This window comes from Accipiter gentilis, chromosome 9, assembly GCF_929443795.1.
Source record: "Accipiter gentilis chromosome 9, bAccGen1.1, whole genome shotgun sequence".
NCBI classification, from domain to species: domain Eukaryota; kingdom Metazoa; phylum Chordata; class Aves; order Accipitriformes; family Accipitridae; genus Astur; species Astur gentilis.
In genome coordinates this window covers 40,798,744-40,811,835 of record NC_064888.1, presented here as the reverse complement: position 1 = coordinate 40,811,835, position 13,092 = coordinate 40,798,744, and the positions used below count along the sequence as shown (strand labels likewise).

Sequence of the window (13,092 nt, the reverse complement as noted above, 5' to 3'; positions counted from 1 at the left end):
TTAATTGTTATTTTACATTGGAGGGGTGTGTGAAAGAATTCCACTTTCATTTGTCTGAGATGATTTAGGTGATATGGGATAAACTGCTTTTTGCTCAGTGTTGATCTTGTAGCAGAAGAAAGGAAGGTGGAAATGCTGGGGGAATGCAGTCTGATTTCTGGCACTTATCTTTCCTTTGGATCTTCTAAAAGAAAAAAAAAAAAAAAAGAGCCATGCTGCTGGCAAGTCTGATACTCCTGTCTTGATGCCCTGATTTATTAAGAGGCCGGGTAGTACCGATGTTAAGTGAAATCAGTACGAGCCTGTCCCCCAGGTATATGTTCTTTCTAGCTTTTTGTGGGGCTCAGACGTTTTTCTCTAGCACCCATGTCTCGCCGCCTGGCATTTCCACAAGCTTCATTCTCGTAGTGCTTCTGCTTTTCCCATTGCCAGCTTCTTCACGTACCTTGTCCAGAGGACTGCTTCCCAAATCTCTTCTCCCTGGCCTGGGTTCCTCCTTGTTTAGCCCTCCTCGGAGTCCTCTTCCCTTCATTTGCTGTCATTTGATCTGCTGACCTGATGTACGGGCTCATCCTCGCCCAAACCCGTCTGCTAAGGCCAAGTACCCGCAGTATGGCAGGTTTTTAAATCAAGCTGGTCACAGTGATCACAACATCACCTGGGAGGATAACCGTGTATACTTCTTCCATTCTTTAGGGTGCAGCGTATCATGAGTTGTGTTTAGGATGCACACGGGCAGGACAGGAGCTTGTACTGGTGAAAGGGGGAAATGTCCATAATTTTTTTAAAAAAATTATTTTGTTCTTCTCCCTCACCCTAACATGCTCTCTATAAAGTCCTTCTCTCAAAACAGTTCCCAAAGCCAGATTTATTTATGTTTTCTCCCAGTCTGCTCCTGACCCATTTGAAAAACAATTCCAAGATTTTTCAAGGGAGAAAATCAGAATGTAACTGCCTAAAACAAAGGTGACTGTAAAATCATGTTGGGAACTAAATGAAGCGTCATCATGATGTCGTTCCGCCCCAGCCTTTCAAGCCAGGTCAACCGGTGCCTTTTATCTAACCAGAAATCAGTAGGAAGCTGATCTTCAGCAAGGTATTTTGAGCAATGGGATGGACCACTTGTCTTTATTTGCTCATCACGTGCTGAGGATGTTGTCTTTTGTGTGACAAACTGAAACACGGGGCGTTCTGGTTGTGCTTCTTCTCTACCCGTTTTTTCCTTCGTTGCTGGCAACTGCTGGCAGGCAGCGTCCGCCTGCTGCCCTGCTTTTCTTTAGCCTGGGACCAGACCTGACCTGGCCTTTTCATCCCTCCCTCTGCTATTTGTTGCTTTTTCACTTTTACTGTAGTCAGCATTGGATTAACCTCAATTTCTAAGTAGTAGATTGTGAAACCTGAACTCTGGGCAATCCAGCAAATTTTTATTAATGAGGTAGTGGTCTAAAAGGAAACGGAGCAAAAGATGAGCCAGAGGCAAATTCTAACTGATTATAGCTACTTTCCTTGGCTGTCTAGTTTCCAACAGGAAGAACAGTTGTCTGAGTTCAATTCCCATAGAGCTTTTGCAATGCAGATAACTCCAGCATATAGTCAGAATTCTGTCAGGATTGATAAATTGGTTTAGTATTGCTTCACCCCCAGAACACAGAAAGGAAAGTCACAATAGGCCTCTCAACAAGAAAAAAACTTCTCTGACCACACATTTGTCAAAGTAAAAGTAACTGCTAATAATGTTTTATTTGGCAGTTTTGTGACTGCAGAAATAGCAAGCCATGACAGTGTATACTGTATAAAGCCATTAAGTGTTGTTCCTTTGCAGAACGTACTTTCCTGAACCATCCAGCCATTTGTTTCCTCGCTGCTTTCTGCCCAGAAGTCCCACATTCAGTATGATAAATCTGCCTTTTTGAATATTTCAGGTAGTTAAATTTTCACCTTCAGTTTAATGGGAGAGGTCAAGTCTCAGCTGGGGCTATGGCAATCCAGTCTAGGCACCTGAAGTGAGATTACTGGAATGCATTCTGGGAATCTGCGCTGTCCCCAGGGCCAAATTAAAATGAAGCTAAAGCGTTTGTGTATGAAGTTTAAACATTTACTTGGAAAGACTTTCTTTTCAATAACCCTGGAAATTTCGTTGTAGCACAACAAGCCATTGCCACTACATATCAATTCAATTAACCACTAGTGTGACATATTCACAGCTATTTATTGGAAGTGTAAAAACTACCATGTAGTGAACATGACAAAAACTGTAGGAGAAATTTTTAAATCACTGACCATGAACTCAGACAGCAAGAGCTTTGATGTCATGTATAACTACGTGGCCCAATTCCGTGCTCTACTTTATTGATGCTCTAGGGATTAAAACTATAAAAGAGGAGCAAGAGAGTGAAAAATAGGCTAGAAAAATAAGTATGAGTTGTCAGACATCTAGCGCCTTTTGAAGCAAACTTCCCATTTCAAATGTAGAGTGGTTTTATGTGTATATATATATATACATATATATATTTTTAGCAGAATCCTTCCAACACTGCCAAAAAAGATGTGGCCCATCAGCTCTGGGACTGGTGTCTTGTACAAAGCTTTCTCATGTGCTGCTTGCAAGCGTCTGCACATCTTCCAGGAGTGCAAAGAGTCGCAAAGAGTCCTCCAGTTTGTCCCCTCCTTCCAGTCGTCCTGGGTGTTTGCCATTCGCAAAAGCTTTGGGTGGGAGAGAATCTGCAGATACCTTTAGGGTCTCCCCTTATTGTGTTTGGGGGATCTACTTTAAAACTGCGTTTGTGTCTTTCTCCCTCAGAAGTACTTCCAAATGAAGACATTGTTTAAATAATAGATTAAAAAGCCCTTCCATATTATGGCACTTATCTAATTTTAAACAATTGCTATTAAAACATGAAGTGTATGAAATAAGGTGTAATGACAGAGCTTGATACACGAAGGGATGTGTAGTATTTGAACACCTATTTCAATATCAAAGAAAAAAGGATTTTATCTCCTGCTTAATACCTAATTCTGTGAGGTTCTTTATGCTTACTAATTCATTAACATACATGCTGTACAGAATAGCTGAAGTGTCAAAAAATGTCATCTAATAGCAAATTCAGTTTTATTCTAGCAGGCTCATCTCTCTTAGGAGACCATAAAAAGTTGCTTTCAAGAGATGGAAAGCAGTAATAAAGTCTAGAAGGTTAAAACGAAGGGGGCTGCCTTTTAGTGGGAAAGAATTATGTCAATTAGATCGGGGTTTAGAGGAGGCTGGTAAATTGTCATAGTTTCTGGAAATCAACACCTCACTGGGTCTATAAACATTCATGTTGCTTAAGCTTCCACCTTCTAGAGGTTTATTCTTGTGTTACTCTCTCTACTGCTGACATTTTTTGCGTGGAAAAATAACTTATACCTGAATTAACAAAAGCAACCCTATCTCTGTTTTTTAAGTTAACCCCCCCTGCCATTTGTAGGTTCCTGTGTAAGACTGGGATATGCAACAGAAAACCTTCACAGTTGCGTATAAGTCATTCTTGTAGAGTCCGACCAAGAGGGAGCTCAAACTCATGTCTTCTGCCTCCAGTAAAGGGATCTGAGTTGCTCTCCTCTTCTCCAGTTGTGAGCCACTGTGCAGCCAAAAACTAAGAATTTTGGAGAGTAAGCATTCGTATTTCTGAATCTCAAAGGGTTGAGACAGACACAAAGAGACAGTGAGACAAGGTGTTGGCGTGGAAAGTGCTGGAAATTCAGGTGCTTGACTAGTGGAATTTCCAACTCAAAGGGCTGGGACTCAGCATCCCTCTTGTCCTTGGGCACCTTCGTGCTCCTAAAAAGCACAGCTGATACCTTAGCTATCTCCAGATATAGCCTCTCAGGCTTGATTTTTCAAGCATTCTGGACAAAGTCCGGTCCCAGTTTTCTGCACCTTTGGAAATCAGCTAGTCAACAGTTGTTTCAATAAGTATGCTCTGGAAAATCAAAATGCCCTTTTAAAATTAATATAATCTCCAATTATCATATTACCTTAGGGAGGAAGGCCTGGTGGTACTTAATAGAGCTCTTTGGGGCTGTTGTGCATTTTAATTGAGTGAATAATTGTAAAACACTTCAGGGCCTTTTGGTAAAAGGCTCTGTACAAACATTGCCATAATGCTGAATAATCAGGTTGCGATATGAACTGGAATAAATGAACCCTATAAATAGATACATAATTTATATATTCACATAACGTGTGTGTGTGTGTATATATACCAACATTTTTGAGAGAGCAAGGTGGTTACTTTATCAAAGTCCTACAGTTCTTGAATAAGAAAAAAACCCCGAGATTGGATAGCGATAACCGTAATAATCAAAATAATAGTTTTCAAGATATTGTGAACCTGCAGTTTATCCTCCTGTGCAATGCAGAGAGAATTGCCGGAAGCATTGATGGCATCACCACTTCAGTGATGCTTCTCGAGAAACAGCAAAATATGTTGTGTTTTATGGTGGAGGAACACGGAGGAGGTAGATCCAAAGCACTAAATGTTTAGACGCCTAAGGAAGTAGATAGACGTGGTTTGGAGGAACCGAGGGAATTTCTCTTCAGCTGGCTTTCCCCAGGTATTGCTGCAATGCAGTGGTAGGGGTAGGGATTGGAGTGGAGCAAAGATCTCCTGCAGCCCAAGTCAGTGCCCCTCCAGGCATTTTCCAGATGGAACAATGGGAAAAACAGCGATGGTGAACGTGGCACACCAGCCTCAGCGCTGGTATCGGTGCTAGGTCGGTAGCCGACCTGCGTGAATCAGTAGCCATTCTGTTTCTCCTGAATGTTTTGGCTGTCTGCTCTCTTAAGACTGGAATTTTCTGGGGCAGTGACTCTCTTGCTGTGCTTGTACTCTCTTGTAATTCAGCCCGTTAGGAGGGGGAATGCCTCTGAAATGGAGATGATGGAGAGGAACTTCTATAGTTCATGCAAAAAAAAGTCTGTGCTGGGCAACGCGGTGCTAGTACAAAGAACTCTGTTCTTAAAAGGGACTTGACGCAGTGATGATGCCACTTCACTTAGTTAGTGAAAGGAGCCATCTAATACAGGCTAAATGCAAAACTACATAAAGGAAACTGGCATTTGAATGGCTTGAGCGCTTGAAATATAAATGAATGGGACAAGTCCAGACTCTGTTTCTAAAGGAATCAATTACCAGGCATCCTCCTACTACTGCGAAGCTCTCATCTGCAGGAGCAGTCAAAGCTATTTTTGCTGGGAACTAGGATATCCGTTGCTTGAGATTAAGTGCATCTTTTAAGCACCAAGAGACACTGAGGAATGCTGTGGATTCAAGAGGGTTAGAAGGACTCTGAAATTATTTTCCTTGCTGCAAACCTTCTGAAGAGACTGATGTAGTGCTAGGCACAATTTGAGTTCTCTAGAGTTGTACCCACGGCCAGAATGGTTTGACAAAATGATTCATTGTGTATTAAATCTACAGATTGAAAGAGTGTAGAAAATGTGTGGGCTATTCAGCATCGTAGAATAGGAATTAGGTTGGACTAAAGTTTCCTTTCTCTTCCCAACTGTGGAAAAATAAGGATCTGTAAAAGAAGACGTCTGGAGTGAAGGATAACGGAATACACTGATTGCTAATGGCCTATATGAGCTGGTAGCTGAGGGTTTTTCCAATAGGATAAGTGTCTGAGCTACCACAGAAAGCACAAATATCCCTGTTTAGCATGTTACTGAAATCTTGGAGACAGGTCAAGGACTGACTTCACTGTGGAGACCCCATTACCTTTTCCCACCGAAGGTACTGCTTCCAGGTGAGGTCTGAAGCCTCTTAAGAGGGTAGCGCAAGGAAGCTTGCTGCGTTTGTTCAGAGGGCGAGTTTCTTTCACATAACCATTACTTCGTCATTTTTCCCAAGCTCCAGATTCACTTAAACATTGTGCCTAAAGCTACTGACATCTGGTATCTATAGCTTCCCTTCCCATCTGCCAGGGATTTCATGCTTCTGATGAAAAAGCTTTAAAATTTCTAAGAGCGCCAAAATGTAGCCTAAAATCACAATGATCAAATGCTGTGGCTTTACATGGGATTTTTTTTTTGTCAAAAAAATGAAGAATGGTTGTGTGTCAGAATATGACGGTATTAAAGATCAATTATGTTTCCAATGAAATACCAACTGGCACCAATTGATGTGGGATCTGCTCTTGCATGGTGTGGTTACCCTTCGGTTGCTCTCTGTTTCCAGTTGTTGGGCTCATGTCTGGTTTTGTGTTGCTTTATTTTGGGCTTACTTGGTGAAGAAAAAGTATTTTCAGAAAATTTCATCAAATAACATGTGCTGCACTGATGTCAGCTGAGGAAATCAGCGTCAAGAGCAGGAAAAGCCAGAAGATGAATGGATCTCTTAGTTCAAAATAGGAAACAGCTTGAAGTTCCTTTGGGGGGAAACAGAAACCTCATTCATTAACAATGACATTACTTCACCTCTGGTACAGAGTAAGGATTCTATTCTCCCGGTGATGGACAGACACATCTCACATTCATGCAAATGACCCTGAGCATTCATGGATACAAAGGAACAGCCCTAAAATATTGACAGTTTTGACTGGTGAGCTCTTCTCATGATCCATGTGCGGCTGAGACGTATGGCACAGGGAAAAATGCATTATTTGTGTTCCTGAATTGATTTCAGTCTGTGTAAGGTCTGCATGTCTCCCTGTCTCATCTCAGTGGATATCAAAGTAAATCTGTGTCACTGAAGTGAAGGGTCTTGCCTGGATGATGCAGTATTCATTTATTCATACTTTGATACAAGGATCATGTCTGATCAAGCACTCGTATATTTTGTGCAGGATTTATCAGTCAGATGTATCTGGGTTTCTTGAGGTTTTTTTCTGGTGTTTGATGGTAGTGTACATCCATCTACTTGTTCATAGTCACGTACATGAAATTTTGTGGGGTTTTTTCCAACCAAGCTAAGAGTAGGACAGGAGTTTCTGGTGTCCTGTTAAGAACATCTCCAATTGCTCAATATAAAATGGTCAGTAGGAAGTTTCCCAAGTGCCTTTATTTTCTATTCCATTCCTCCTAGTACCTTCCCTGTTTTCCCTTGGGGACCAGAGCTGCAGCTAGCAGCCTGACTCCTACCTCACGCTGTTCTAAAATTTCTTTGTTTATCTTAGACTCTGTCATTTTGCCTAAACATTGATGTTTTCCAGAAATCAGTTTTTTAAGTGGAGATGCCTATTAACTTTCTGAAGTCATATGTCAGTGAATCACAGAACTGTTTAGTTTAACTAGACAAGCCCTATAGTGATACACGAAAATTATTTTCTTCTTCAGAGTCCTGTTTATGTTCTTTTCCAATGGGCCGGCTGTTTTATTGCAAAAGAATCTGTAAAAGATGTAATTTTAAATAGGCACAAAATAAATTCTGTTCCGTAAGGTACCCGTAATGTTTCTAGAAGATCCTAATTAACCTCCTTATGTCAGCATAGGAAGCTCTATTGCATTTGTGATTGTCAAACATTTGGTTATTTTAATAGAAACCATCCCTTTCTGATACCTATTGGCATCATCATTCACAAAGCAAGCTTTTCATTTCAGGATATTAGAAACAACAGTAGATTAATCGAAGTCTGAAGTTCAGCAGTGCAGAACTTCCATCTGTTATCTTGCTTGTCTGTAAAGATTATGCCCTAATAACACGTGAGTGGTACAAAGCATTTAGAGAGTAAAGTCCAGTCATTACCAGGTTGGCTCCCTGTGCTGCCATAATGTTGAATTACTGCTGGACCACAGAGCAGCAGCGACGAAGGTGCCAAGAATTAGGGGAGATGCTGGTTTATGACTTAATTGTGATACAGATTTAACATAACCACGTGCACGTCCCAGCGCAGAGAGGGCACAGCAGACTTTAGGACGTGGCACTGATGGCCAGACCCAGGTGCCACTTTGTCTCACATCTGTGAGTCAAACTGCGAACATTCATTAGTAAAAATGGAATTAAGTCCTTCAACAGAAAAACACAAATTACATGGTGATATTTGTACTACACTGGATCATCTTGCTAACATTGTCCGTGTGTTTTGCAAAAGAATTCAAAGCCGCTGTGTACCTGCACAGCAGGGCCAAATCCTGCTCTCAGCAGTGTGAATTCAAAATATGGGTATCTTCGGTAGCGTCTTAGAGTCATCCTGATTTAAAACAAGAACTGTATTTGCTTTAATCACGCAGTTCCCAAGCTCGATTTTGATGAATTGCAGAAGCAGGCTCTTATCAAGTAACTCGGTGTTTTTCTCTGTTGTTTTTTTCCTGAAAAGAGCAGGAAGTTTGCCATACTGCAGAGCGAGATGAATGAATTTGCCATTCGAGGCTAAATTTTTCAAGAAGGATTAGGATGTTTTGCGGTCCTGTAAATGCAGGAATCCTCCTTGCAAGCCCAGCATTTCTTTAGGATGGTGATCAAAATTTGCTCTATAACTACGTATGCAAAAGAGGGAGAAGGAATTCCAAATGTGAACACTTCCAATCCTTAAAAGCCACCACAAATTTAAGTGAAAAAGATGGAAATTCCCTTACTCATAGTCAGAAATTATTATAAAAGTGTTCGGCTCGATTTTACCGTGAATTGCTGTGCCTCAATCCTGTGTTAAAGGGTTAAAAAAAAATGAATGCAATCTTCTTGTTAGTGCACAGATGTGCTAAAAGGTCACCAGCGTGACAGGAAAGAGAGGTTTTCATCTGATAATACTATCTGTCTTTTTGTCGCTGTGTACTTTTCTTCTAGCTATCCATTTCCCATGGTATTCAGTAGCTGCAGTAGAAAGGACCTGGAAAACAGCCTGGAAAAAGGAGTGGGAATGTGTCTGTTTAACTTGCCTGAAGTCAAGGAGTCCTTCGGTGGACAGAAGTGTGGGAATGGCTACGTGGAAGATGGAGAGGAGTGCGACTGCGGGGAGCCCGATGTAAGACACCACCTGAGAGTTACTGCTCACCTCCTGCCTGCAGGTTTTTAACAGTAAAGAATTGGTTTGGCATGTTTAACTCTATTTAGTGTAAAAAAAATTTCTCCCTTCTCTGCCTCTATCTTATTATCTTAAACCTCAGACTCCTCAGAAATGCGGGGAGTTTCTGCTTGACTTGCATTTGAGTTGCTAAAGTTCAGGCAGGGCTTTAGTTAAGAATGTGCTTGATTCACCATTAGAGAACAAACTCTCTCGTGGCTTGTCCAACAGGCTAATCATGACTAACTGTCATGTTCCTAACAACAGAAATTCCTTTAAGTACTAGCTAATAAGCTAGACTCAAAATAAATTTGTTAACATTGTTGAAATTTCTCAAGATACCATGCGTTAATTGAAGGTTTGTTTCCTTATATGAGAAGCCACTCATGTATTAATATTAATATAAATAGCTATATAAATATTAATATTGGCTAGGTATTTTTTTATGGCAGACAGCTTCAGTTCTTAGGTACAAGACCTTTCCCTCCTTCACTATGAGATTTTTCTTTGCCTCTAGCCAATTACCTTACTAACAGAAGTAGTCTTTACTGCCTCCCAGAAAGAGTGCTACTACTTCAAAGTTCGTTCCGTTTAGTTTAGTGAATGTGTCAGAGGACTGCTCAGATCAGGAGGAGATAGGCAAAACCTAGGGGTCAAATAATATCCGAGCCGACATCCTTATCCCTTTGGCATCCCAAGCTCATTGGCTGTGTTGAACTCCTCTCAGATTATCTGAATTAAATACATCAGCAGATGAGGCATTTGTTTCCTGTGATAAATATGGTTCTGCAGACAAAATAGATCGGGGCAGTTAAAAGAGCGAGATATTGCTGTATCCTGTCTATACAGTGTATTGGATTTACACAAGCCATAAGGATTTTCTGACAGTTCACTCATTCTTCGGGGTAACAAGGTTGGAGGAAGCAGGCTTATCTTCTTGTTTAAAGTCAATAGAGTGCAAGCAGCTTGCAAATGTCTTTCTAACCCAGTTATCTTTCTCATTTTCACTTTTGAATGTTAGCAATACCTTTTCAAGTCAAAGCCACTTAACGTCAGCAAGCGCTGACTTGATTTGCCTCTTCTTTCTACGTTTTTTCTTTTTTAATTATATTGGAAAACTGCAGCTTTGGCCCAGTGAAATTAATTTGGAATTTACTGCTATAATCTGAGTTGTACCAGAAAACCCATTAGATTAGTTAATAATTCACTGCCCAGTCATTTATACCAGCTGACTTTTGTCAATAGTGCTGCAGTATTTTATGGCGCGGAGAGCTGTACAGTAACATATGCTAATTTTCTTCTCTCAGTGATCAGAATTAACTATCAATCTGAATATGTAGATGTAGGTGGTTGGTAGGGATTTTTCCTCTTTACCCTAAGTCAAATATTAGCCCCGTGGTGAGGTCTGTGCTCACTGACACTCCTTAGCAGCAGGACAGCAATGGACTCCTGAGAGTGGAGAGCCGTGACTGTAGCCCACCTCCCACCCTTCAGACAACTCTGGAAATGCCAATGCCATAGGAAATGTTTGATCACCTCCATCCGCGCTACGGTCTCGTGTGCATCAGGCGCTGGTCATCTTCTTGAGTATAATGTATGCTGGCATGCCCACCACCAGGCCAAGAGTGTAAGACCTGACCAAGGATGATATTGCCAATTAAGCTCCGACTTAATTTTGGATTATATTACCAAAAAAGTCTGACGTGCTACGGTGTCTGTGGAAGGAGGGTTAAAGTAGATTACAAATGGAAAGATAGAATAAGGGAAAAAAAAAATAAAAAAATCTTTGGTCCCTGAGAACTGAAAGGTGACAAATGTGGCTAATATTATAATGGGCTGCAAGGGGGAATCAGAAAACTACAAATTGGTATATCAGAAGCAGACAAATTACTTCCAAATGTAATTAAGAGCTAGTGCCTGAACAGCTGTGACATGCCAGGGACAAGTCAACACAGCTTTTGTGCCAGGAAATCTTGTCTTACAAACCTATCACAGTGCTGTGAAGGACTTAACAAGTGGATGGAAAAGGACGATGCTGTTATTGCAGCCTGTTAGGAGTTCAGGGAGGCTTTAGACCAAGGCCTTTCACCAAAGCCTCTTTAGGAGACTAAGCAGCTGTAGGACAAGAGAGTATTGCATGGGTGAAAACTGGCTCAAAAGATAGGAAATACAACCAGGTATAAGTCGTCCATTTTACGCAGTGGAAGGAAATCTGCTGTGATGTATCCATGAGATGTGTCCTGGGGACTACATGATTCAGCATATTCACAAACAGTCTGGGAAGAGGAATGGTCTTGAATTTGCAGGTGATATTAGTTAGGGTGGTGGAGATGAAAGCTGGCTGTGAAGAACTGCAGAGGAACCTTCTGAGACAGCTGGACTGATCATTAAGATGATGAATGGGATTCAGTGCGGAGTGATGCACATCCCAAACATCACATATAAGATGATGGACTCTGAGCTGACTCTGACCATAGAGGAACAAGACTTCATATTGCAATAAATAGTCTCATGAAAATGTCAGCCCAGTGCTCAAGAGTGGTCTAAAAGGTAAATAGGCTGTTAGAAATTACTCGGGAAGAAATAGGAGAACAAAACAAAGCACCAGTCGGCCCCCATAAATCTGCAGCGTGCTGCACCTGAAACTGCATGTGCAGTTTTTTCCTACACCTCCCTGATCTCAGGAAGGATGAAGCAGAATGAAAAAGGTTGAAAGAAAAGCAATAAGGAGGTTCAAAGTTTTGGAGGGGCTCTGGCAGGAAAAGAAGAAAATGAAGGGAAATGTGAGAGAGGCTGATAAAATTGTGAGTGAAATGGAAGGAGTGAGCAGGGAGCGATTGCTCCCCAACAAGAACTGTGCATATAAAGTTAGAAAGCGGCCGGTTTCAAACAGGCAGAAGGAGCTGCTCCCCAGACTGTGTCGATTACTTGCGAGTAACCTCCACTGAACGTTAGAGGTGCCAAAACTGTCTGTGGAGCCAAGGGAAAGGCAGGAGACTAGGAGGGTATCACGTATGTGTGTTCACGTTCTTTTCCTCAAGCATTTTCTGCTGGCTGCTGTCAGGGGGACACGAGACTAGAAGGGTTATAGGCTGGCCCAATGTGGTCTATCTTGTGTTCTTAGAAAAAAGGGGGTGAAAACAAGATGTCCTGTCTACAGTATCTGGCTTCATGTAGGTGATGCTAGAGCTGCTGTTGCGTTAGTCTGTTTGAGATGCTCTGATGAGCCCAGGACACCTACACCAAGAAACCCAACTCCCATCGTTGCTGTTGTTAACCAATAATAACTAATAGCAATAAACTACAGCACAGCAGTAGTTTTGGGTGGCAGCCTCCGGCCTCCAAAAGCCTTCTGAGCCTTTTCTGTTTGCTTGCCTGTTTGTGTTAAAACCATTCCTGACAATTTAATAGCCTAGGCACAAAAACTATTTACCAAGCTCATTCCCTGCAATGAGTAATAAGTGAGTGAAGAATTGGAAATTTCAAAGGCTGCAGTAACATCATTCAAAGAGCTGTGTCTTTATCCCAATCTGCCCGTGGAATGCCGATCGCTTTCCACGGCTCGCTGGTGTAGGGCCAGATGACGGGGTACAGGAGCTGACTGTTTCAGAAGTACATTAATCGGACTGACAACGCTTCCCTCCACTCTGCTTTTCTCAGATTGCTATTGAGGTGAATTTATAAAACGTGCTTCTGTGCAGAGGAATGTTACTTCTTAAATACAGCAGCTGCACAGAAATATTTGCATAGCCTGCTGCCTTCCGGCACGATCAAAAATAGGTGCAGGAAGTTGTTCCACTGCTTCAGAGCAGCACAATTAGCTTTGTATGTTCAGGCAGATATTATCTAAGAAAACAGTGAAATGCTGAGAATAATTTTGCTCTTTATTTGTGAGTGCAGCGGTAGCCCTATCTTCCAGTTGGAAAGCTTTAGAAAAGCCAATAAAGTAACAAGAGGCTGTGAACATCATTCTAACCCACTTATTTTTCCTGTGTTCCCTATGTTGTTAGTGATCCCTTGTTAAATCAAACTGACTTAACACAGCTGAAGAGCAATTCTATCTGCTGCTATTTTTGCTAGAGAGGTGAGATTGCAGCGCAGCTGATGTAACTT

General features: G+C 41.5%; 1 protein-coding gene across 1 annotated transcript in view; it reads left to right on the top strand.

Moving 5' to 3' along the window:
* The window catches only part of ADAM12 (ADAM metallopeptidase domain 12), a 185,732-nt gene that overhangs the window by 143,366 nt on the left and 29,274 nt on the right, over nt 1-13,092 (top strand). The window contains exon 12 of the mRNA XM_049810931.1: nt 8,763-8,940. Within this exon, the coding sequence (XP_049666888.1) occupies nt 8,763-8,940 (178 nt within the window). The remainder of the gene's footprint in view (nt 1-8,762; nt 8,941-13,092) is intronic.